Source organism: Zalophus californianus, chromosome 3, assembly GCF_009762305.2.
Source record: "Zalophus californianus isolate mZalCal1 chromosome 3, mZalCal1.pri.v2, whole genome shotgun sequence".
NCBI classification, from domain to species: Eukaryota; Metazoa; Chordata; class Mammalia; order Carnivora; family Otariidae; genus Zalophus; species Zalophus californianus.
In genome coordinates, this window is record NC_045597.1 from 201,918 (window position 1) to 223,787 (window position 21,870).

Genomic DNA, 21,870 nt, shown 5'->3' on the forward strand with positions numbered 1-21,870 from the left:
ATGGTTTTGCCAGCAACAAGAATAAGATGAAGAGAGAGAGTTTAGATTTTAAGTTATCTGGCAAATTTTTCAAATTATTAATTTTCTTCGCCTCTCTGGACACAGTGGTTACAGCTAATTCAAGATTGTCACATGATTTCCTAGTGATATTTTATGCATACTATTCTGCTAAGTTATTATTTTTCACCAAATCTCTCTCCCTCAACCTATAATCAATCAGTCGAGTTCATTTTCATCTCCTTATAATTTTTTGTGTGAGGAAATGGATGAATTCATCAGTTGAGTGATTGCTCTGTGTCATCTATTTTTAGGATACGACCATTTGGCAAATGCTTGCAGATAATAGAATAAAATGCCCTAAAACAACAAAGAATCAGTAAGTCCAAATGAGTGATCAATCTGATGAAGCAAATGGAAATTTCAAATAGCTGTGTATTTAAAACGAACAAGCAACCACAGGCACCTTGTCACTGTGCATGTCTGCAGTCTCCCAGGACACGCTGCGCCAGCGTCCAGATCTCCTGCTACCTCTGGGCTCTGTGTGACGATAGCTCGGGGCTTCTGGTCCTTTCCAGAATGGTTTTGTTTTCTCTTTGCACTCTGCGGGGTTCCTGTTCTCTTTTCCCCTTGTTTACACTCCAAAAAACAGTGCAGATAGTTCTTGAAATACTGACAGAGTTAAAGCCTGTGAGAACCCTCCTTCTGCATTGGCGAGAATGAGCCTGAGTGCCCACAGGGCAGGAAGGGGTCCCAGAGAAGGAGTGTTTACTCAGGTTCACTTCTTTGACAAACATTTGGTAGCCTGTCCTGCTCTAGGTGCCCTGTTTGGGAGGTGCTGGGCTTCAGAGGTGAGCAGCAACCTCACAGCCCAGGCAGGGAAGAGGGCGTGCAGACACAGTGAAGGTGCAGAGGAGAAAATGCAGCACAGTAGTCAGTGCACTGGGGGCACAGGGGTGGGGACGCTCAGGCTTCCTGAGGGCAGTGGCAAGAGGTAGCAAGGGATGCTGGGACAGAACCCTGAAATGATAGCGGTGTGAGGGGGCAAGCAAGCAGAGGAAGGACATCCCCGGGGGCAGGTGCATCTAGGAGGTTTGCAGAGGTTGGACTCTGCAGGGCCAGGTACAGCTCTCGGAGTTCCGGCTTACCTGGAAGGCAACGGGGAGCCACAGAATGGCTGTGAGGCACGTTTCCACATTTCAAAGCGACCACTGTAGAGGAAAGGCGAGAAGAGATGAGAGAATGGGAGTGGAGGGGGAATTGTGGGAACCCATTGCAGGGATTCAGGTGAGGGATGTGAAGGCTGGAGGCAGGGTGGCAGGGCGCATGGGGACAGGAGGGAGCTGTGAAGGGGAAGAAGCAAGAGCATCTGACTCCCACGGGCTGTAAGAGAGGACCAGGGGTGGAGGGTGGGGCACAGGTGGCTGGGTGGATGTGGGGAGAGTGTCAAAATAGGGTGAGCAGTCGAGCATTAGACTCACCATCATCAGAACATTTATATGCACTGTGTTTCATTAGTAACAGCTTGCCGTCCATTGTTGTATATGCCGCCAAGAAGGAAAAATTGCCTTCAGCAAAGCTATGCCATGCCATGCTCTGTAAGATGCATTCCCACTTCAGAGCCATTAATTAAGGGGTGTGTGTATCTTAGAGTCTGTCTGTGAATTATGGTTATCTCACTTCATCCTTAGAGCTAGGTACTGCACTAGTGTTAGCCTTACTGAAGTTAAAACTTGCCCAGAGTCACAGAGAATGGGTAGTGGATCTTGAGCACAAGGTCTTACTAGGTGGGACACTGAGGTAGAATCACCTGTTAAATACAAATGGCCAACAGACACATGAAAAAATGCTCACCATCACTCAGCATCAGAGAAATACAGATCAAAACCACCAGGAGATACACCTCACACCTGTCAGAATGGCTCAAATTAACAAGTCAGGAAACAACAGATGTTCTTGAGGTTGTAGAGAAAGGGGAACCCTCTTATACTGCTGATGGGACTGCAGACTGGAGCAGCCACTCTGGAAAACAGTATGGAGGGTCCTCAGAAAGTTGAAAATAGAGCTACCCTATGACCCAGCAATTGCACTCCTGGGTATTTACCCCAAAGATACAAATGGAGTGATCCGAAGGGGCACCTGCACTGCAATGTTCATAGCAGCAATGTCCGCAATAGCGAAACTGTGGAAAGAGCCCAGATGTCCATCAACAGATGAATGGATAAAGAAGATGTGGTATATATACACAATGGAATATTACTCAACCATCAGAAAGAGTGCGATCTTGCCATTTGCAATGACATGGATGGAACTAGAGGGTATTATGCTAAGCGAAATAAGTCAATCAGAGAAAGACAATTATCATATGATCTCACTGATATGTGGAATTTAAGAAACAAAACAGAGGATCATAGGGGAAGAGACGAAAAAAATAAAACAAGACAAAATCAGAGAGGGAGACAAACCGTAAGAGACTCTTAACTCTAGGAAACAGACTGAGGGTTGCTGGAGGGGAGGGGGCTGGGGGAGGGGGTAACTGAGGGATGGGCATGAAAGAGGGCCCGTGATGCAATGAGCACTGGGTGTGATATAAGACTGATGAATCAGGGGTGCCTGGGTGGCTCAGTCGTTAAGCGTCTGCCTTCGGCTCAGGTCATGATCCCGGGGTCCTGGGATCGAGCCCCGCATCGGGCTCCCTGCTCCGCAGGAAGCCTGCTTCTCCCTTACCCAGTTCCCCTGCTTGTGTTCCCTCTCTCGCTGTGTCTCTGTCTATGAAAATCCCTATCCAGCTGTCTCCTTTCTTTCTACAATCCCATTTTCTCTTACCGTTCTTATAATAAATTCAATCACATATGTGCAAAAAAAAAAAAAGACTGATGAATCACTGAACTCTACCTCTGAAACTGATAATACATTATATGTTAATTAATTGAATTTAAATTAAAAAAAAAGAATCACCTATCAGGCTGATGGTGGGCGGGGGGCAACAGGGCTAAAGACAGGATGTGTAAAGGAACATGCAGCCAGGGAGTGGTGTGGAGAGAGGGTAGGGGTCGGAGGGGCCCAGCACTGATGGGTGCTTGGGAGACCCAAGGGCAAGACAGGAGTAGAAGAGAGCAATCAGAAAGGAGAGACAGTGGAAAGAACTGCAACTGGAGAGGAGTGAATTCCACCGCACACACTGCGGAAAGCCACGCACGAGGGCCTTGCACTAGATTCGATCAAACAGAACGGACACTTTTGCAGGTCAGAAACAGTGAAAAATCCCAGCAATTGCATCCGACACAAAAAGCGCCGCACTCGAAAAGGTCTGCATGAGTACTGGTGCGTCAAGTGCATTTCAGCACTGTTTACAGCAGGGAGGACTCTGCACTCACCTACAGGCCAGCTGCTAGGGGACGGAGGACCTCGATGGTGGGGCTGCGCTCTGGGAGCAGGCGATGAACACATCAAGTGATGTTCAAGAAAACATTTTAATGAGGTGTAAACATTCTTTTCATTTAATGTTAGGTGAAAAAATTCAGGATATAAGATTATATGTGAGGAACAATTCTTTTTTTTTTTTTAAAGATTCTATTTATTGGGGTGCCTGGGTGGCTCAGTTGTTAAGCGTCTGCCTTCGGCTCAGGCGTGGTCCCAGGGTCCTGGGATTGAGCCCCGCATCGGGCTCCCTGCTCGACGGGAGGCCTGCCTCTCCCTCTCCCACTCCCCCTGCTTGTGTTCCTGCTCTCACTGTGTCTCTGTCAATAAATAAATAAATAAATAAATAAATAAATAAATAAATAAATAAAATCTTTAAAAAAAAGATTTTATTCATTTGACAGGGAGAGATAGTGAGAGCAGGAACACAAGCAGGGGGAGTTACATTAGTCCGTATCTGTCTTTATGCCAGTACCACGATGTTTTGATTACTGTAACTCTGTAGTAAGTTATGAAATCAGTGAGTGTGAGTCCTCTGGTTGGTTCTTCTTTTTCAAGATTTTGTTTTGGCTGTTTGGGGTCCCTTGAAATTCCATATAATTTTAGGATGGGTTTTTCTATTTCTGCAAAAATGTCACTGGGGTTTTGATAGTCATATACTGAATCTGTAGATCGCTTTGAGTAGTATTGATATTTTAACAATATTAGGTCTTCCAATCTGTGAACATGGTGTGTGTTTCCATTTATTTGTGTCTTCTTTAATCTCTTTCAGCAATGTTTTACAGTTTTTATTATACAAGTCTCTCACCTTCTGGGTTAAGTTAATTCCTAAGTACCCTATTCCTTTCGAGACTATTACAAATGCAATTATTTTTGTAGTCTCCTTTCCAGAGTGTTCAATGTTCATGTATAGAAATGCAATTGAGGGGCACCTGAGTGGCTCAGTCGTTAGGTATCTGCCTTCAGCTCGGGTCATAATCGAGCCCCGCATCGGGCTCCCTGCTCCGCAGGAAGCCTGCCTCTCCCTCTCCCGCTCCCCCGGCTTGTGTTCCCTCTCTTCCTGTGTCTCTCTCTGTCAAATAAATAAATAAAATCTTTATAAAAAAAAGAAATGCAATTAATTTTTTTTGTATTGACAGTGTGTCCTGCTACTTTGCTGAATTCATTTATCAGTTCTAACAGTTTGTGTGTGTGTGTGTGTGTGTGTGTGTGTGTGTGTGTGTGTGTGTGTGTGTAATCATTAAGATTTTCTACATATAATGGGGCGCCTGGGTGGCTCAGTTGGTTAAGCAACTGCCTTTGGCTCAGGTCATGATCCCAGAGTCCTGGGATCGAGTTCCGCATCCAGCTCAGCGGGGAGCCTGCTTCTCCCTCTGACCCTCTCCACTCTCATGCTGTTTTTCTCTCTCTCGCTCTCTAATAAATAAATAAATAAAATCTTAAAAAAAAAGATTTTCTACATATAAGATCATATCATCTGTGACCAAGATCATTTTACTTCTTCCTTTCCAATTTGGATGCCTCTTATTTTCCTTGACTAATTGTTCTGACTAGAACCCCCAATACCATGTTGAATAGAAGTATTGAAAGCAAGATTGTTCTGATCTTTTTTTTCTTAATTTTTATTGTTATGTAAATCACCATACATTACATCACTAGTTTGGGATGTAGTGTTCCATGATTCATTGTTTGTGCATAACACCCAGTGCTCCACGCAGAACGTGCCCTCTTTAATACCCATCACCAGGCTAACCCATCCCCCCACCCCCCTCCCCTCTAGAAACCTCAGTTTGTTTTTCAGAGTCCATCGTCTCTCATGGTTGGTCTCCCCCTCCGATTTCCCCCCCTTCATTCTTCCCCTCCTGCTATCTTCTTCTTTTTTTTTTCTTAACATATATTGCATTATTTGTTTCAGAGGTACAGAACGGTGATTCAACAGTCTTGCACAATTCACAGCACTCACCATAGCACATACCCTCCCCGATGTCTATCACCCAGCCACCCCATCCCTCCCACCCCCCCACCACTCCAGCAACCCTCAGTTTGTTTCCTGAGATTAAGAATTCTTCATATCAGTGAGGTCATATGATGCATGTCTTTCTCTGATTGACTTATTTCACTCAGCATAACACCCTCCAGTTCCATCCACGTTGTTGCAAATGGTAAGATCTCATTCCTTTTGATGGCTGCATAATATTCCGTTGTGTATATATACCACTTCTTCTTTATCCATTCATCTGTCGATGGACATCTTGGCTCTTTCCACAGTTTGGCTATTGTGGACATTGCTGCTATAAACATCGGGGTGCACATACCCCTTCGGATCCCTACATTTGTATCTTTGTGGTAAATACACAGTAGTGCAGTTGCTGGATCGTATGGTAGCTCTATTTTCAACTGTTTGAGGAACCTCCATACTGTTTTCCAGAGTGGTTGCACCAACTTGCATTCCCACCAACAGTGTAGGAGGGTTTCCCTTTCTCGCATCCCCGCCAACATCTGTCGTTTCCTGACTTGTTAATTTTAGCCATTCTGACTGGTGTGAGATGGTATCTCATTGAGGTTTTGATTTGGATTTCCCTGATTCCGAGCGATGTTGAGCACTTTTTCATGTGTCTGTTGGCCATGTGGATGTCTTCTTTGGAAAAATGTCTGTTCATGTCTTCTGCCCATTTCTTGATTGGATTATTTGTTCTTTGGGTGTTGAGTTTGATAAGTTCTTTATAGATTTTGGATACTAGCCCTTTATTTGAGATGTCATTTGCAAATATTTTCTCCCATTCTGTCGGTTGTCTTTTGGTTTTGTGGACTGTTTCTTTTGCTGTGCAAAAGCTTTTTATCTTGATGAAATCCCAATAGTTCATTTTTGCCCTGGCTTCCCTTGCCTTTGGCGATGTTTCTAGGAAGAAGTTGCTGCAGCCGAGGTCGAAGAGGTTGCTGCCTGTGTTCTCCTTTAGGATTTTGATGGACTCCTGTCTCACATCTAGGTCTTTCAACCATTTGGAGTCTATTTTTGTGTGTGGTGTAAGGAAATGGTCCAGTTTCATTCTTCTGCATGTGGCTGTCCAATTTTCCCAACACCATTTGTTGAAGAGACTGTCTTTTCCATTGGACATTCTTTCCTGCTTTGTCGAAGATTAGTTGACCATAGAGGTGAGGGTCCATTTCTGGGCTCTCTATTCTGTTCCATTGATCTATGTGTCTGTTTTTGTGCCAGTACCATACTGTCTTGATGACGACAGCTTTGTAATAGAGCTGGAAGTCCGGAACTGTGATGCCGCCAGCTTTGCTTTTCTTTTTCAATATTCCTCTGGCTATTCGGGGTCTTTTCTGGTTCCATACAAATTTTAGGATTATTTGTTCCATTTCTTTGAAAAAAGTGGATGGTATTTTGATGGGAATTGCATTGAATATGTGGATTGCTCTAGGTAGCATTGACATCTTCACAATGTTTGTTCTTCCAATCCATGAGCATGGAACGTTTTTCCATTTCTTTGTGTCTTCCTCAATTTCTTTCATGAGTATTTTATAGTTTTCTGAGTACAGATCCTTTGCCTCTTTGGTTAGATTTATTCCTAGGTATCTTATGGTTTTGGGCGCAATTGTAAATGGGATCAACTCCTTAATTTGTCTCTCTTCTGTCTTGTTGTTGGTGTATAGGAATGCCACTGATTTCTGTGCATTGATTTTATATCCTGCCACTTGACTGAATTTCTGTATGAGTTCTAGCAGTTTTGGGGTGGAGTCTTTTGGGTTTTCCACATAAAGTATCATATCATCTGCAGAGTGAGAGTTTGACTTCCTCTTTGCCGATTTGGATGCCTTTGATTTCTTTTTGTTGTCTGATGGCTGTGTCTAGGACTTCTAATACTATGTTGAATAGCAGTGGTGATAGTGGACATCCCTGCCGCGTTCCTGACCTTAGGGGGAAAGCTCTCAGCTTTTCCCCATTGAGAATGATATTGGCTGTAGGTTTTTCATAGATGGCTTTTATGATATTGAGGTATGTACCTTCTATCCCTATACTCTGAAGAGTTTTGATGAAGAAAGGATGCTGTACTTTGTCAAATGCTTTTTCTGCATCTATTGAGAGGATCATATGATTCTTGTTCTTTCTTTTGTTAATATATTGTATCACGTTGATTGATTTGCCGATGTTGAACCAACCTTGCAGCCCAGGGATAAATCCCACTTGGTCATGGTGAATAATCCTTTTAATATACTGTTGGATCCTATTGGCTAGTATTTTGGTGAGAATTTTTGCATCCATGTTCATCACGGATATTGGTCTGTAATTCTCCTTTTTGTTGGGGTCTTTGTCTGGTTTGGGGATCAAGGTAATGGTGGCCTCATAAAATGAGTTTGGAAGTTTTCCTTCCATTTCTATTTTTTGGAACAGTTTCAGGAGAATAGGTATTAATTCTTCTTTAAATGTTTGGTAGAATTCCCCTGGGAAGCCATCTGGCCCTGGGTTTTTGTTTGTTGGGAGATTTTTGATGACTGCTTCAATTTCCTTAGTGGTTATAGGTCTGTTCAGGTTTTCTATTTCTTCCTGGTTCAGTTTTGGTAGTTGATATATCTCTAGGAATGCCTCCATTTCTTCCAGGTTATCTAACTTGCTGGCATAGAGTTGCTCATAATATGTTCTTATAATTGTTTGTATGTCTTTGGTGTTGGTTGTGATCTCTCCTCTTTCATTCATGATTGTGTTGATTTGGGTCATTTCTCTTTTCTTTTTGATAAGTCTGGCCAGGGGTTTATCAATCTTGTTAATTCTTTCAAAGAACAAGCTCCTAGTTTTATTGTTCTGTTCTACTGTTCTTTTGGTTTCTATTTCATTGATTTCTGCTCTGATCTTTATTATTTCTCTTCTCCTGCTTGGTTTAGGCTTTATTTGCTGTTTTTTCTCTAACTCAAATACACAACCTAACCCTACACCTAACTTTCATGTAGGGTTAGGTTGTGTATTTGAGACCTTTCTTGTTTCTTGAGAAAGGCTTGTATTGCTATATACTTTCCTCTCAGGACTGCCTTTGCTGTATCCCAAAGATTTTGAACAGTTGTGTTTTCATATTCATTGGTTTCCATGAATTTTTTTTAATTCTTCTTTAATTTCCTGGTTGACCCATTCTTTCTTTAGTAGGATGCTCTTTAGCCTCCATGTATTTGAGTTCTTTCCGACTTTCCTCTTGTGATTGAGTTCTAGTTTCAAAGCACTGTGGTCTGAAAATATGCAAGGAATAATCCCAATCTTTTGGTACCGGCTGAGACCTGATTTGTGACCTAGGATGTGATCTATTCTGGAGAATGTTCCATGGGCACTAGAGAAGAATGTGTATTCCGTTGCTTTGGGATGGAATGTTCTGAATATGTCTGTAAAGTCCATTTGGTCCAGTGTGTCGTTTAAAGTCTTTATTTCCTTGTTGATCTTTTGCTTAGATGATCTGCCCATTTCAGTCAGGGGGGTGTTAAAGTCCCCCACTATTATTGTATTGTTTTCAATGTGTTTCTTTGCTTTTGTTATTAATTGCCTTATATAATTGGCTGCTCCCATGTTAGGGGCATAGATATTTACAATTGTTAGATCTTCTTGTTGGATAGACCCTTTAAGTAGGATATAGTGTCCTTCCTCATCTCTTATTACAGTCTTTGCTTTAAAATCTAATTTGTTTGATATAAGGATTGCCACCCCAGCTTTCTTTTGGTGTCCATTAGCATGGTAAATGGTTTTCCACCCCCTCACTTTCAATCTGGGGGTGTCTTTGGGTCTAAAATGAGTCTCTTGCAGACAGCAGATTGATGGGTCTTGTTTTTTAATCCATTCTGTTAGCCTGTGTCTTTTGATTGGGGCATTTAGCCCATTTATATTCAGGGTAACTATTGAAAGATATGAATTTAGTGCCATTGTATTACCTGTAAGGTGACTGTTACTGTATATTGTCTGTGTTCCTTTCTGGTCTATGCTGCTTTTAGGCTCTCTCTTTGCTTAGAGGACCCCTTTCAATATTTCTCGGAGGGCTGGTTTCGTGTTTGCAAATTCCTTTAGTTTTTGTTTGTCCTGGAAGATTTTTATTGCTCCTTCAATTTTCAATGACCGCCTAGCTGGATATAGTATTCTTGGCTGCATATTTTTCTCGTTTAGTGCTCTGAAGATATCATGCCAGTCCTTTCTGGCCTGCCAGGTCTCTGTGGATAGGTCTGTTGCCAATCTAATGTTTCTAGCATTGTAGGTTACATATCTCTTCTCCGGAGCTGCTTTCGAGATTTTCTCTTTGTCTCTGAGACTCGTAAGTTTTACTATTAGATGTTGGGGTGTTGACCCATTTTTATTGATTTTGAGAGGGGTTCTCTGTGCCTCCTGGATTTTGATGCCTGTTTCCTTCCCCACATTAGGGAAGTTCTCTGCTATAATTTGCTCCAATATAAATTCTGCCCCTCTCTCTCTTTCTTCTTCTTCTGGGATCCCAATTATTCTAATGTTGTTTCGTCTTATCGTATCGCTTATCTTTCGAATTCTGCCCTCGTGATCCAGTAGTTGTTTATCTCTCTTTTTCTCAGCTTCTTTATTTTCCATCATTTGGTCTTCTATATCACTGATTCTCTCTTCTGCCTCATTTATCCTAGCAGTTAGTGCCCCCATTTTTTATCGCACTTCATTAATAGCCTTTTTGATTTTGATCTGGTTAGATTTTAGTTCTTTTATTTCTCCAGGAAGGGTTTCTTTAATAACTTCCATGCTTTTTTCAAGCCCAGCTAGTATCTTTAAAATCATGATTCTGAACTCTAGGTCTGACATCGTACTAATGTCCATATTGAGTAGGTCCCTGGCTGACGGTACTCCCTCTTGTTCTTTTTGCTGAGGTGATTTTTTTCGTCTTGTCATTTTGTCCAGAGGAGAATAGATGAATGAGAGAACAAAATGCTAACAGGTTAACAATGTCCCCAGCAAATATACTCTAAACAAATCAGAAAAGACCTGAAACCAGAGGAAAAGAAAGGGAAGAAAAAAGAAAGAAAAAAAGAAAAACATAAAAACAAACAAAAACAGAACAAAACAAAAAAAAAAAACCAGAATATAATTAAATATGATCAGGCTAGTGCATAGATCAGCGCCACACACCAGACTTTGTGTGTATTTTGGTCTGTTAGAAGAAAGTGCCTCCTAAAATTTTAAAGAAAGAAAGACTTATATATGTACAAAATAAGGGTTGATACAATGAAGGGATGGAAGATGACTGTAAAGATGAAAAATATAAAAGATTTTATAAAAGGAATTGATAAGAAGTTGTTTGAAAAAAGAAAGAAGAAGATTTAAAAAAAAGGGAGAGAATGTGATCAGGCAGGAGACTAGAACAAAGCCATACACTAGTGATTTAGGGTATATTTTGATCTGTTAGAAGAAACTGTATCTCAAAATTTTAAAGAGAGAACAACTTATATATATATGCCAAAAATAAGGGTATCTACCATGAAGGGATAGAATATGACTCTAAAAATGAAAAATAAAAATGTTCTTTTTTTCAAAAAGGGATTGATAAGATGTTGGTTGAAAAAGGGAAAAAGAAAAATTCAAAAAAAAAAACCAGTTAAAAAAATTAACTTTGAAAAACTAATGAATCATGGTAAAAAAGCCATGAATTCTATGGGCAGTATTCCCCTAGCGCTGGAGTTCTCCCGTTCTCCTTGATCGGTAAACTTGGTCTTGGCTGGCTGTTCGTGCTGATCTTCCGGGGGAGGGGCCTGTTGCCGTGGTTCCCAAATGTCTTTGCCGGAGGCGGAATTGCCCTGCCCTTGCCGGTCTGGCCTAAGCAATCTGCTCGGGTTTGCTCTTGGGAGCTTTTGTTCCCTGCAAGCTTTCCATACAGCTTTGGAGGATGAGAGTGAAAATGGCAGCCTCCCAATCTCTGCCCGGAGGAGCCGAGAACTTGGGGCCCCACTCCTCTGTGCACCCCCAAAGAAAAGCAGTCAGTCACTCCTGTGTCCCCGGTCTCTGGCCGCACTCCATGCTCACCCGGCCTGTGACAGAGCGTTGCTATCTCTGGCACCTGACCCCGTGTGGAGCCTCCAAACCCAGCAGATCCCTGCGGTGCGCTCCTGTGCCGCTCCTCCCGGGGGAGAAAGGGGAGTCTCCCCGGATCTGCTGCTTGTTGGGTCCCTGCTGGAGGAGCAGTGGCCCGACTGGGCCTCAGATCACTGTTTATGGCAACCCCGAGCTGAGAACCTGCGCCTCGGCTCCGTCTCTGCAGCCGGCTTCCCTGCTCCAATACCTGGGAGCTCTGCTGCGCTCAGGCATCCCCGGTCTTTCTGTGACCCCGAGGGTCCTGAGACCACACTGTCCCACGAGGGTTCCACCCCCCGCTTAGCCACTGGAGTGACGTCCCTCAGCGGAGCCAGCTTCTACAAGTTCCGATTTTATGCTCCGCTGCTCTATCACTTGCCAGAAGCGGCCGACGGAGGCCCCCTTCCCTGCCGTCTATCCTCCCGAATATCGCCTTGGATTCACTTCTCCTCACCTCCTACTTTCCAGTAAGTGGTCACTTTTCTGTTCAGAGAGTTGTTGCTATTCTCTTTGATCTCCTGTTGAGTTCATAGGTGTCCAGAATGGTTTGATCCCTATTCAGCTGAATTCCTAGATTGTTCTGATCTTAGAGGAAAAGCTCAGTCTTTCACCCTCATGATGTCCATTGCAGGTTTTCATACATTGCTTTTATTATGTGGAGGTATGTTCCCTTCTAGTCCTTGTTTGTTGAGTGTTTTTATCATGAAAAATGTTGAATTTTGTCAAATGCTCTTTCTGCATCAATTGAGATAATCGTATCTTTTTTCCCCTTCATTCTGTTAATGTGGTGTATTATATCATTTGATTTTCATATGTTGAACCATGCTTGTATTCTAGGAATAAATCTCACTTGGTCATGATGTATGATCCTTTTAATACGCTGCTAATTGGTTTACTGGCATTTTGTTGAGGATATTTGCATCAATGTTCATAAGGGATATTGGTATGCAGTCTCTTCTTGTGGAGTCTTTGTCTGGCTTAGGTATCAGGAATGCTGCCCTCAGAATGAGTTAGGAAGTGTTTCCTCTTCTTCAGTTTTTTGGAAAAGTTTGACAAGCATTGGTATTAGTTTTTCTTTAAATATTTGGTAGAATTCACCAGTGAAGCCATTGGGTCCAGGGCTTTTTTGTTGGGGGATTTTTGATTATTGATTCAATCTGCTTACTATTAGTAAGCAGATTATGTCTATTCAGATTTTCTGTTTTCATGACTTAGTATTGGTAGGTTTTATGGTTCTATAAATTTGTCCATTTCATCTATGCATCCAGTTTGTTGGCATATAATTTTTCATAGTATTCTTCTGTAATCTTTTTTTTTTTAAGATTTTATTTATTTGTTTGAAAGGGAGAGAGAGGGGTGCGCCTGGGTGGCTCAGTCGTTAAGAATCTGCCTTTGGTTCGGGTCATGATCCCAGGGTCCTGGGATCGAGCCCCGCACCGGGCTCCCGGCTCAGCCAGGAGCCTGCTTCTCCCTCTCCCACTCCCCCAGCTTGTGTCTCTCTCTGTCAAATAAATAAATAAAATCTTAAAAAAAAAATGAGAGAGCGAGAGCACACACACATACACACAAGCGGGGGAGGGTCAGAGGGACAAGCAGACTCCAAGATGAGTGCAGATCCCAGCATAGGCTCCTTCCCAGGACCCTGAAATCATGACCCGAGCCGATGTCAGGCACTTAACCTACTGAACCAGCCAGGTGCCACCATTTCTTATTTTAGTAATTTGAGTCTTTTCTCTTTTTTCCTTAGTGCATCTACCTCAAGGTTTATTATTTTTTGTGTTTTTGAGGAAACCAACTTTTAGTTTCATTGATTGTCTATTTTTTTTCTACTCTTTATTTCATTTTTCTCTGCTGCATGCTTTATTATTTCCTTCCTTCTGCTGGCTTTGAATTCAGTTTGTTCTTTTCCTGGTTCCTCAAGTAGTAAAATTAAGTTATTGATTTGAGATCTTTCTTTTTTTATTTTATTTATTTTTTATTTTTTTATTTTTTAAAGATTTTATTTATTTATTTGCCAGAGAGAGCGAGAGAGCACAAGCAAGGGGAGTGGGAGAGTGAGAAGCAGGCTTCCCACTGAGCAAGGAGCCCGATGTGGGGCTCGACCCTAGGACCCTGGGATCATGACCTGAGCCGAAGGCAGATGCTTAACCATCTGAGCCACCCAGGCGCCCCGAGATCTTTCTTTTCTTAAAAATGTGTTTGTAGCTATAAACTCCCTCCTTAGCACCAATTTCTTGCATATCCCATAAGTTTTGGTATGTTGTACATTCATTTTCATTTGTCTCTAAGTATTTTGTAATTTCCCTTACATTTTCTTCTTTTATCTATTGGTTGTTTAAGAGTGTGTTGTTTAATTTCCAGAATTTTGTGAATTTTACAGTTTTCCATTCTCGTACTGATTTCTAATTTCATCCTGTAGTGGTCAGAGAGGGTACTTTGTATGATATCTATCTCTTTAAATCTACTGATACTTACTTTGTGGCCTAAAATATGATCTATTCTGGAAAATGCTACATATACACTTGAGAAGAATGTGTATACTGTTGTTGTTGGGTAGAGTGTTCTGTGTATGTCTGTAAGATCCAGTTGGTTTGTTGTGTTAAGTCCTCTGTTTCTTTTTTCTGTCTGTTTGTTCTGTCCATTGCTGTAAATGGATATTGAAGTCTCCCATTACTATTGTAGAACTGTCTATTTCCCCATCAATTCTGTCAGATTTTGCTTCATATATTTTAGTGGTCTGTACTTAGGTGCACAAATGTTTATAATTTTTTATCTTCTTGATGTATTAAACCTTTTTAAATATATCATATCCTTCTTGTCACTTGTAAAATTTTTCTATCTAAAGTATATTTTGTTTGGCCTTAGAATAACCACTTCTGCTCTCTTTTGGTTACTATTTGCATGAGATATTTTTTTTCATCCTTTGACTTTCAATCTATTTGGATCTGAAGTGAGTCTCTTGGAAACAGTATATAGTTTGATCATGTGTTTTTTATGCATTATGCCAATCTCTGTCTTCTGATTGGAGAGTTTATCTATTTATATTTAAAGTAATTACTGATAAGGAGGAACTTCTGGTATTTTGCTATTTGTTTTCCATATGCCTTATAGCTTTATGTTATTCCTTTCCTACATTACTATCTTCTTTTGTGCTTAGTTGATTTTTTGGTAGTAAAACATTTAAATTATTTTGTTTCTTTTTGCATATATTCTATAGCTATTTTACTTGTGGTTATCACTAGGATTGCATTTAATATCCTAAAGTTATAACACTCTAAATTGAATTTATACCAGATTAACTTCATATAAAAACTGTTCCTTTACAGCTGTGTTCCCATTCTTTTTAGTTATTGATGTCATAAAATTATATTTCATACATCATGTGCCCCCAAACATAAAATAACAAATCTTTTAAGTAAATTAATCTCTTAAATTATGTATAAAATAAGATTTGGAATTCCAAAGTTCCAATAATTCTAGCTTTGATATTTGCCCATGTATTTACCATTATTGAGATCTTTACTTCTCCATATGGCTTTGATTTACTGTATCACAACTAGTAATTTCACCCTGAGGGACTCCCTTGAGCACTTCCTGTGGGTCAAGTCTAGTGGTAATGAACTCCCTCAGCCTTCATATATCTGGGAATGTCTTGATTTCTACCTCACTTTTGAAGGACAGATTGGCAGGATACAGGATTCTTGATTGACATTTTTTTCTTTTAGCTCTCAGAATATATCAGACCACCACCTTCTGGTCTCTGAATGTTCTGATGAGAAATTGGCTAATTCTCTTATTGATGATCCTTGTATGTAATGATTTGCTTCTTTCTTGATGCTTTTAAGATTCTCTCTGTCTTGTCTTTCTAAAGTATGATTATAATGTGTCTTGGCATGGGTCTCCTTGAGTTCATCTTACTTGAAGTTCATTGAACATCTTGGATGGAATTCGGGAAGTTCTTAGCCATTATTTCTTCAAATATTCTCTCTGTCCCTTTCTCTCTCTCTTCTCCTTCTGGAACTCCTACAATACATATGTTGATCCAGCTAATGCTGTCCCACAGGTCCTTTAGGTTCTGCCTGCTTTTCTTCATTCTTTTTTATTTCTGTTCCTCAGCCTGGATAATTTCCATTGCTTATCTTCAAGTTCACTGATTCTTTCTGTTGCCTGCTTAAATCTTCCTTTGAATCCCTCCAGTAAATTTTGCATTTCAGTTTTGTACTTTTTCAGCTTCAGAGTTTGTTCTGGTTTCTTTTTAGGTTTTATATCTCCTTTTGATATTTCTATTTTGTTCACACATAATTTTCTTGACTTTCTCCACATCTTCCTTCAGTTCTTTGAGCATCTAAAACCACTGTTTTAAAGTTTTTGTCTTGTATATTTGACATCAGGTCATTTTCAGGGACAGTTTCTGTTGATGGATTTTTCCCCTTTAAATGGGCATTACTTTCCTGTTTCTTTGCATGCCTTGGTTGAAAACTGGACATTTGACTCAGTAATGTGGTAGCTCTGGAAATAAGATTCTCTCCCTTCCTCAGGGCTAGCTGATTTTAAAAATTATAATTAATTAATTAATTTATTTTTGTGTGTTTATTGTCATAGGCTGTCTCTGTGCTGAGGATCAGCCTGAGGTGTAAACTTAATGTCTTCTTATTTCTTTTCTGAACCTTTTTCTGGGCATTCTTTAATATCTGACTCCCAAAAGGGAAAAAAAGGCGGGGGGGCAGTGTGGAAATGAGAAGGAGTGGATAGAGAAAGGACCCTGGTCCTTTAAATTCCCTGGAAGTCACTTCAGCAGGAGGAGGATGGTCTTGCAACAAAGAGGGGAGGTGCAACACCTCTTCATCTGCACATTTGTGATCAGAAGCAGTAATCCGTGATCACAGCAGAGACATGATATTTGGAGGTAGGAGTCCTTTGTGGCCTACTTTGGCTCTCACAAACTGCTCTAGGAACACAAGTACCTGTGAGTCTGCAGGTGGGCAATAGGTAGCTGCTACTTTGCTAAGAGCTGATATTGACTGAAATTAACCACAACTTTACATCCAAGCCTTTCTCCTGAGAGTTACAGCTTTCTATAGACTCCAGAGTTCCAAAGCAGTTACTTCACACAGCTTTTGCTTGTGCAATTGTCCAGGTGGAGAGATAGATTCCTGGTGCTTCCTACTCTACCATCTTCTTAGCAATGAACTTTATTTAGCATTGTAAGGCCTGTTCTTTTAAGATGAAAACTCCTTCTTGATCTCATATAAGTATCTTGGATATGTGCAACAACCAGCACAGTCAATGAGAACGTTTTCATCACCCTCAAAAAGAAACCTTGTACCCTTTTCTTAAAAAAAGATTTATTTATTTATTTTTAGAGAGACAGAGAGAGCCCAGGGTAGGGGTAGAGGGTGAGAGAGAGAAAGAATCTCAAGCAGACTCCCCGCTGAGCAAAGCCTGACACGGGGCTTGAATCCACGACCCTGAGATCATGACCTGAGCTGAAATTGAGTCAGTTGCTTAACCAACTGAGCCACTCAGGAACCCCAGAAACCTTGTACCCTTTAACTATCAACTCACTATCCCTCCATGCCCCCAACCTTAAGCGACCACTAATCTACTTTCTATTTCTGTGAAATTACCTATCCTGGACATTTCATATAAGTGGAACCATATAACATATGGTCTTTGGGACTGGCTTCTTTCTCTTAGCATAATGTTTTCAAGGTTCATCCATGTTGTAGTATTTTCAGTGCTTCACTCCTTTTATTTTATTATTTATTTTTTAAAAGATTTTATTTATTTGAGAGAGAGAGAGCACAAGTGGAGGGGAGGGGCTGAGGGAGAGGGAGAAGCAGACTCCCAGCGGAGCAGGGAGCCCAATGTGGGGCTCGATCCCAGGACCCTGGGATCATGACCTGAGCTGAAGACAGACACTTAACCGACTGAGCAACCCAGGTGCCCCAGTACCTCATTCCTTTTAATGGCTGAATAATATTCCATGTTATGGGTATACCAAATTTTGTTTATTCATTTTTCAGTTGATGAACATGTGGATTGTTTCTACATTTTTGGCTATTATGAATAATACTGCTGTGAATATTCATATACAAGTTTTACTTGTGGACATGTTTTCATTTCTCTTGTGTATGTATCCAGGAGTAGAATTACTGAATCATATGGTAACACTATGTTTAAATATTTGAAAAACTGTCAGACTGTTTTCCACAGTGGCTGCGCCATTTTACATTCCCACCAGCAGTGGATGAGGGCTCCAATTTTTCCATATCCTCACCAACATTTGTTATTATCTGCCTTTTATTCTTGTGGGAATAATGTGGTATCACATTGTGGCTATGACTTGCCTTTTCATGATGACTAATGATGTTGAGCATTTTTTTTCATGTGCTTATTGGCTTTTTATAGATCTTCCTTGGAGAAATATTTATTCAGGTCCTTTGCCTATCTTTTAATTGGGTCATTTTTCTTTTTGTTATTTGACTGTAAGAATTTTTCATATATTCTTCATGCAAGTCCCTTATCAGATATATGACTTACAAATAGTTTCTCCCATTCTGTGGGCTGTCTTTTCACCTTCTTGAGAGCTTGTTTGGAGGTTCTAGCAGGGGAGCGCAGCTACTCGTATACCCTTGACCGAAGAACGGTCCTCTCCTCTATCGGGGAAGGTCGTCCTCTTCGACTGAGCGCGCAGCTTCGGGAGGGACGCACATGGAGCGGTGAGGGAGGAAGGGGACACCCGCCTAGCGAGCCAGATCAGCCGAATCAACCCTGGCGATCAATGGGGTGACAGATGTCGCAGCCAGATTGCCCTCACATCCCTTTTCACCTTCTTGATACTGTTCTTTGAAGCACAAAAGTTCTTAATAAAGAAAAAAAGTTTTAATTTTGACTAAGCCTAACTTATCCAAGTTACTATTTTCTCTTTTTTGTTCATGCTTTTGGTGTCATATCTACTACTATAGCCAAATATGAGGTCAAGAAGATTCACCGCTATGTTTTCTTATGTGAATTTTTATAGTCTCAGCTTTTATATTTTGGTCTGATCCATTTTGAGTTAATTCTTGTATATGGTGTGAAGAGTCCAAATTTATTCTTTTGCATATGAATAAAGAGTTGTTCAAGCACCATTTGTTGAAAAGACTATTCTTTCCCTATCGAATGGTCCTGGCACCTTTATTGAAAATAAATTGGTATAGACACATGGGTTTATTTCTGGACTCTCAATTCTATTCCATTGATCTATACCTGCCCTTATGTTGGTACCACATTGCCTTGATCACCATTGCTTTACAGAAAGTTTTGGAATCAGGACACGAGTCCTACTTTGTTCTTTTTAGAATTGTTTTGACAATTTGATGTCCCTTGCAGTTCCAAAAAATTTTCATATCCGCTTGTCAGTTTCTACAAAGAAGTCGGCTGGGATTCTGGTAGGGATTGCACTGAATCTGAAATCAGTTTGGGGAGTACTACCATCTTAACAATATGAAGTCTTCTGATTTATGAACATGGGATTTTTTTTCCCATTTATTTAGATATTCTTTAATTACTTTCAACAATGTTTTGTAGTTTTCAAAATATAAGTTTTGCACTTCCTTTATTAAATTATTCCCAAGTATTTTGTTCTTTTTGATGCTTTTGTGAATGGAATAATTTTCTTAATTTCATTTTCAGATTGTTAATTGCAAGTTTATAAAAATATAATGGACTTTTGTATATTAATCTTGTATCTTGCTGCCTTGTTGAACTTGTCTATTAGTTCTAATACTTTTTTTTAGTGGTTTCCTTAGGATTTTCTGTATGCAAGATCGTATCAGCTGTGAATAGAGACAGCTTTATGTTTTCCTCCCCAATGTGGATGTCTTTTATTTCCTGTCCAATGAAGTTTGGAACTTGCCTACACTCTGCTGCAAATGAAGTCAGTTACTTTGAGGGGACATCAGCAGCCATTTGTTTTATGGTATGCGTATCCCCCGGGCAGAATCTCAGAGCTCTGGAGCTCAGAGTGGGGACAATGCCAAGCTTCTCTCTGTGTGATACCGCATGCTCTTCCATTGTAGTAGGGGAGGACACATAAACCTTCATGGCTTCGAATCACTACACTAAATGAACAAGGCCAAGGGGATCAGGCCCCAGTATTCTCAGCAGCACCACACTTGAGATGGAGCCTCCATTCTCGAGTGGGAGCTGGGCAGAAAGGAGCCCCCACCTCTGCGCCATACTCATCTGAGACTTGGTTTCAGTAATGGGCGGCCGGGGATGGGATGATGAATGACGAAGTGCTGCCTTTTCCAGGAAGAAAGCTCTCCGGCTGGGAGTAGGAGAGAGAGGGAGCCCTGTGTTCTTGGCTGTGGGAATCTGGAACAGAGTCTGCCTTGCTGAGCTGGGAAGGGGGGGGAGGAGTGGGTCCCAGTTCAGGTACTAGGGAACCTATCTGTTCTTGCCACATTTTAGCAGCTTTTCTTGGATAAATGTTTCTTTATATGGTGTCTGCCCTTAGGACCATTTCCATAAACTTTAAATGGTTATTTTAAAAATACCTTTTATCAGTTTTGCTGGGGAGTGGGTCCAGGGACCTCCTTATGCTGTCACGCTTGGAAGACCTTCTCTGTGTGACTCATATTTGAGATTCTTCATTTATCATTGCGTTTTCAGTCTTGGGCAGAGATACTGGTTTTTTAATTTTTTTAAAACATGAATACTCATAGCAGCTTTATTTGTAATAGCCGAAGACTAGAAATAGTCCAAATGTTCACCAATAGGTAAATGGATAAACAAACCATGATAGCTCTGTACAGCGAGCACTACTCAGCCACCAAAAGGAATGGTCTATTGACTCACTCAGCCATGACATTATGTGGGGCGAAAGGCAGGAGAATGCAGACACTGCATGGATCTACTCACACAAAACTCAGAAAATGCAAGCTTATCCATAGGGACCAAAAGCAGATTGTGGATGCATGTAGGATGGGAAAGAGGAGGGGTGGGGTAATTATTGATGGGAACAGGAGACCTTGGGGAGGGATGGATGTAGTTATTATCTTGATAGTGGAGATATTCTCACAGGTGTAAAGCATGTCAAACTTACCAAATGGAACACTGTAAATATATAGTTTACCATATGCCAATGATAATCTCAATAAAGCCATTAAAAAATAAAATGAAGGGCGCCTGGGTGGCTCAGTCGGTTAGGCAACTGCCTTCGGCTCAGGTCATGATCCTGGAGTCCCGGGATCGAGTCCCGCATCGGGCTCCCTGCTCGGCGGGGAGTCTGCTTCTCCCTCTGACCCTCCCCCCTCTCATGTGCTCTCTCTCTCTCATTCTTTCTCTCAAATAAATAAATAAAACCTTTAAAAAAAATAAAATGAAGAGTGAAAACCCGATTGTTGGTCATATAGTTTTTCTATACACAACACAAAAGGGTTGACTTTTGCTGTTGAGTAGTTAGGTAGCTAGTACATCTATACTAACTGAGCCAACTAGTTTGCAGTGTTCTGGGCTGCTTCCCTTCCACACCATGTGTTAACCTGACAAGTATCTTTTATTAAATAAAGGACAGAGAAATGAAATGGCCAGCCATCAGGCTCAAACTGATGCATTCTTGATAAAAATCATTGACTTTCGTTCCTGCTGGGGCTCCATTAAACTAATCACAAAGAGACACACCATTTCTACCATTACCTTGTGAATTAGCTTGGTGCTCTCTACTTCAACACAGGAGTGAAGCTGCATTCATCCTGAGTTTGAACATGCAAAGCGACCACACTCAGCTCTCAGTGCTCGGCCCGGAGTTGAATAAAGAGAAATATGTAGGAAGGGCACAAGCGGGTCTTTGACTGCTTTAAAATCCAAGCAGGACAAGGAGGTGGTATGTGACTGTGGAGATAATTTCCTGGTGTGGGAGGAGCTGGGTGGCTTCACAGGCCCCCTTTGGCCCCTGTGTTCCTTTTATGCTTCCTGAAGTCCTGCTGTCTGGTTCCCTTGTTCAAGCTCAGGCACTTCCCGTGCTTCTGACTGGCTGGCACCTCCCCGGGGTCACTTCTGCTTCCTCTTTTCCCTCCTTCTTCCCTCATTTCCTGTGTATGACATATCAGGCAGGTCCTGAGGGGGAAGCCACTTGATGGTGTGGATTTACCTCCAGGCTGGTTGGGACTTACGTTTTTCAAAGAGAATCCAGGCAGCAGGTGGGAGAATCTCCCTGTGGGATCCTGTCCTGGACTGAGTTGCATGGAAATTAAGTATTAGCTTTAGGCTACTTCGTTACAGCTTTAAGGTAAGTAGCACTCAACAGTGATTTTCATACTCAAGTTCAGTATCTGTCTTTGAAGCAGGAAGTGATTCCAAATCTAATGTAAACTGTCCCAGGAAAATGGAGGTTGACCCATAACTCC

General features: G+C 41.2%; 1 protein-coding gene across 2 annotated transcripts in view; it reads right to left on the bottom strand.

Moving 5' to 3' along the window:
* Nucleotides 1-219: 219 nt before the first annotated feature.
* CFAP97D2 (CFAP97 domain containing 2) overlaps nt 220-21,870 on the bottom strand; it is a 35,309-nt gene continuing 13,658 nt past the window's right edge. Inside the window, exons 4-6 of one of the 2 annotated variants that reach the window (XR_003519340.1) lie at nt 1,146-1,208; nt 464-636; nt 220-357 (exon numbers count right to left, since the gene is read on the bottom strand). Coding sequence is in view for 1 of the 2 variants with exons in the window: in XM_027590939.2 (XP_027446740.1) it covers nt 525-636; nt 1,146-1,208 (175 nt within the window). In the remaining variant the exon portion in view is untranslated. Of the gene's footprint in view, nt 637-1,145; nt 1,209-21,870 lie in introns of both variants that reach the window. The other variant, XM_027590939.2, reaches the window with a different exon arrangement.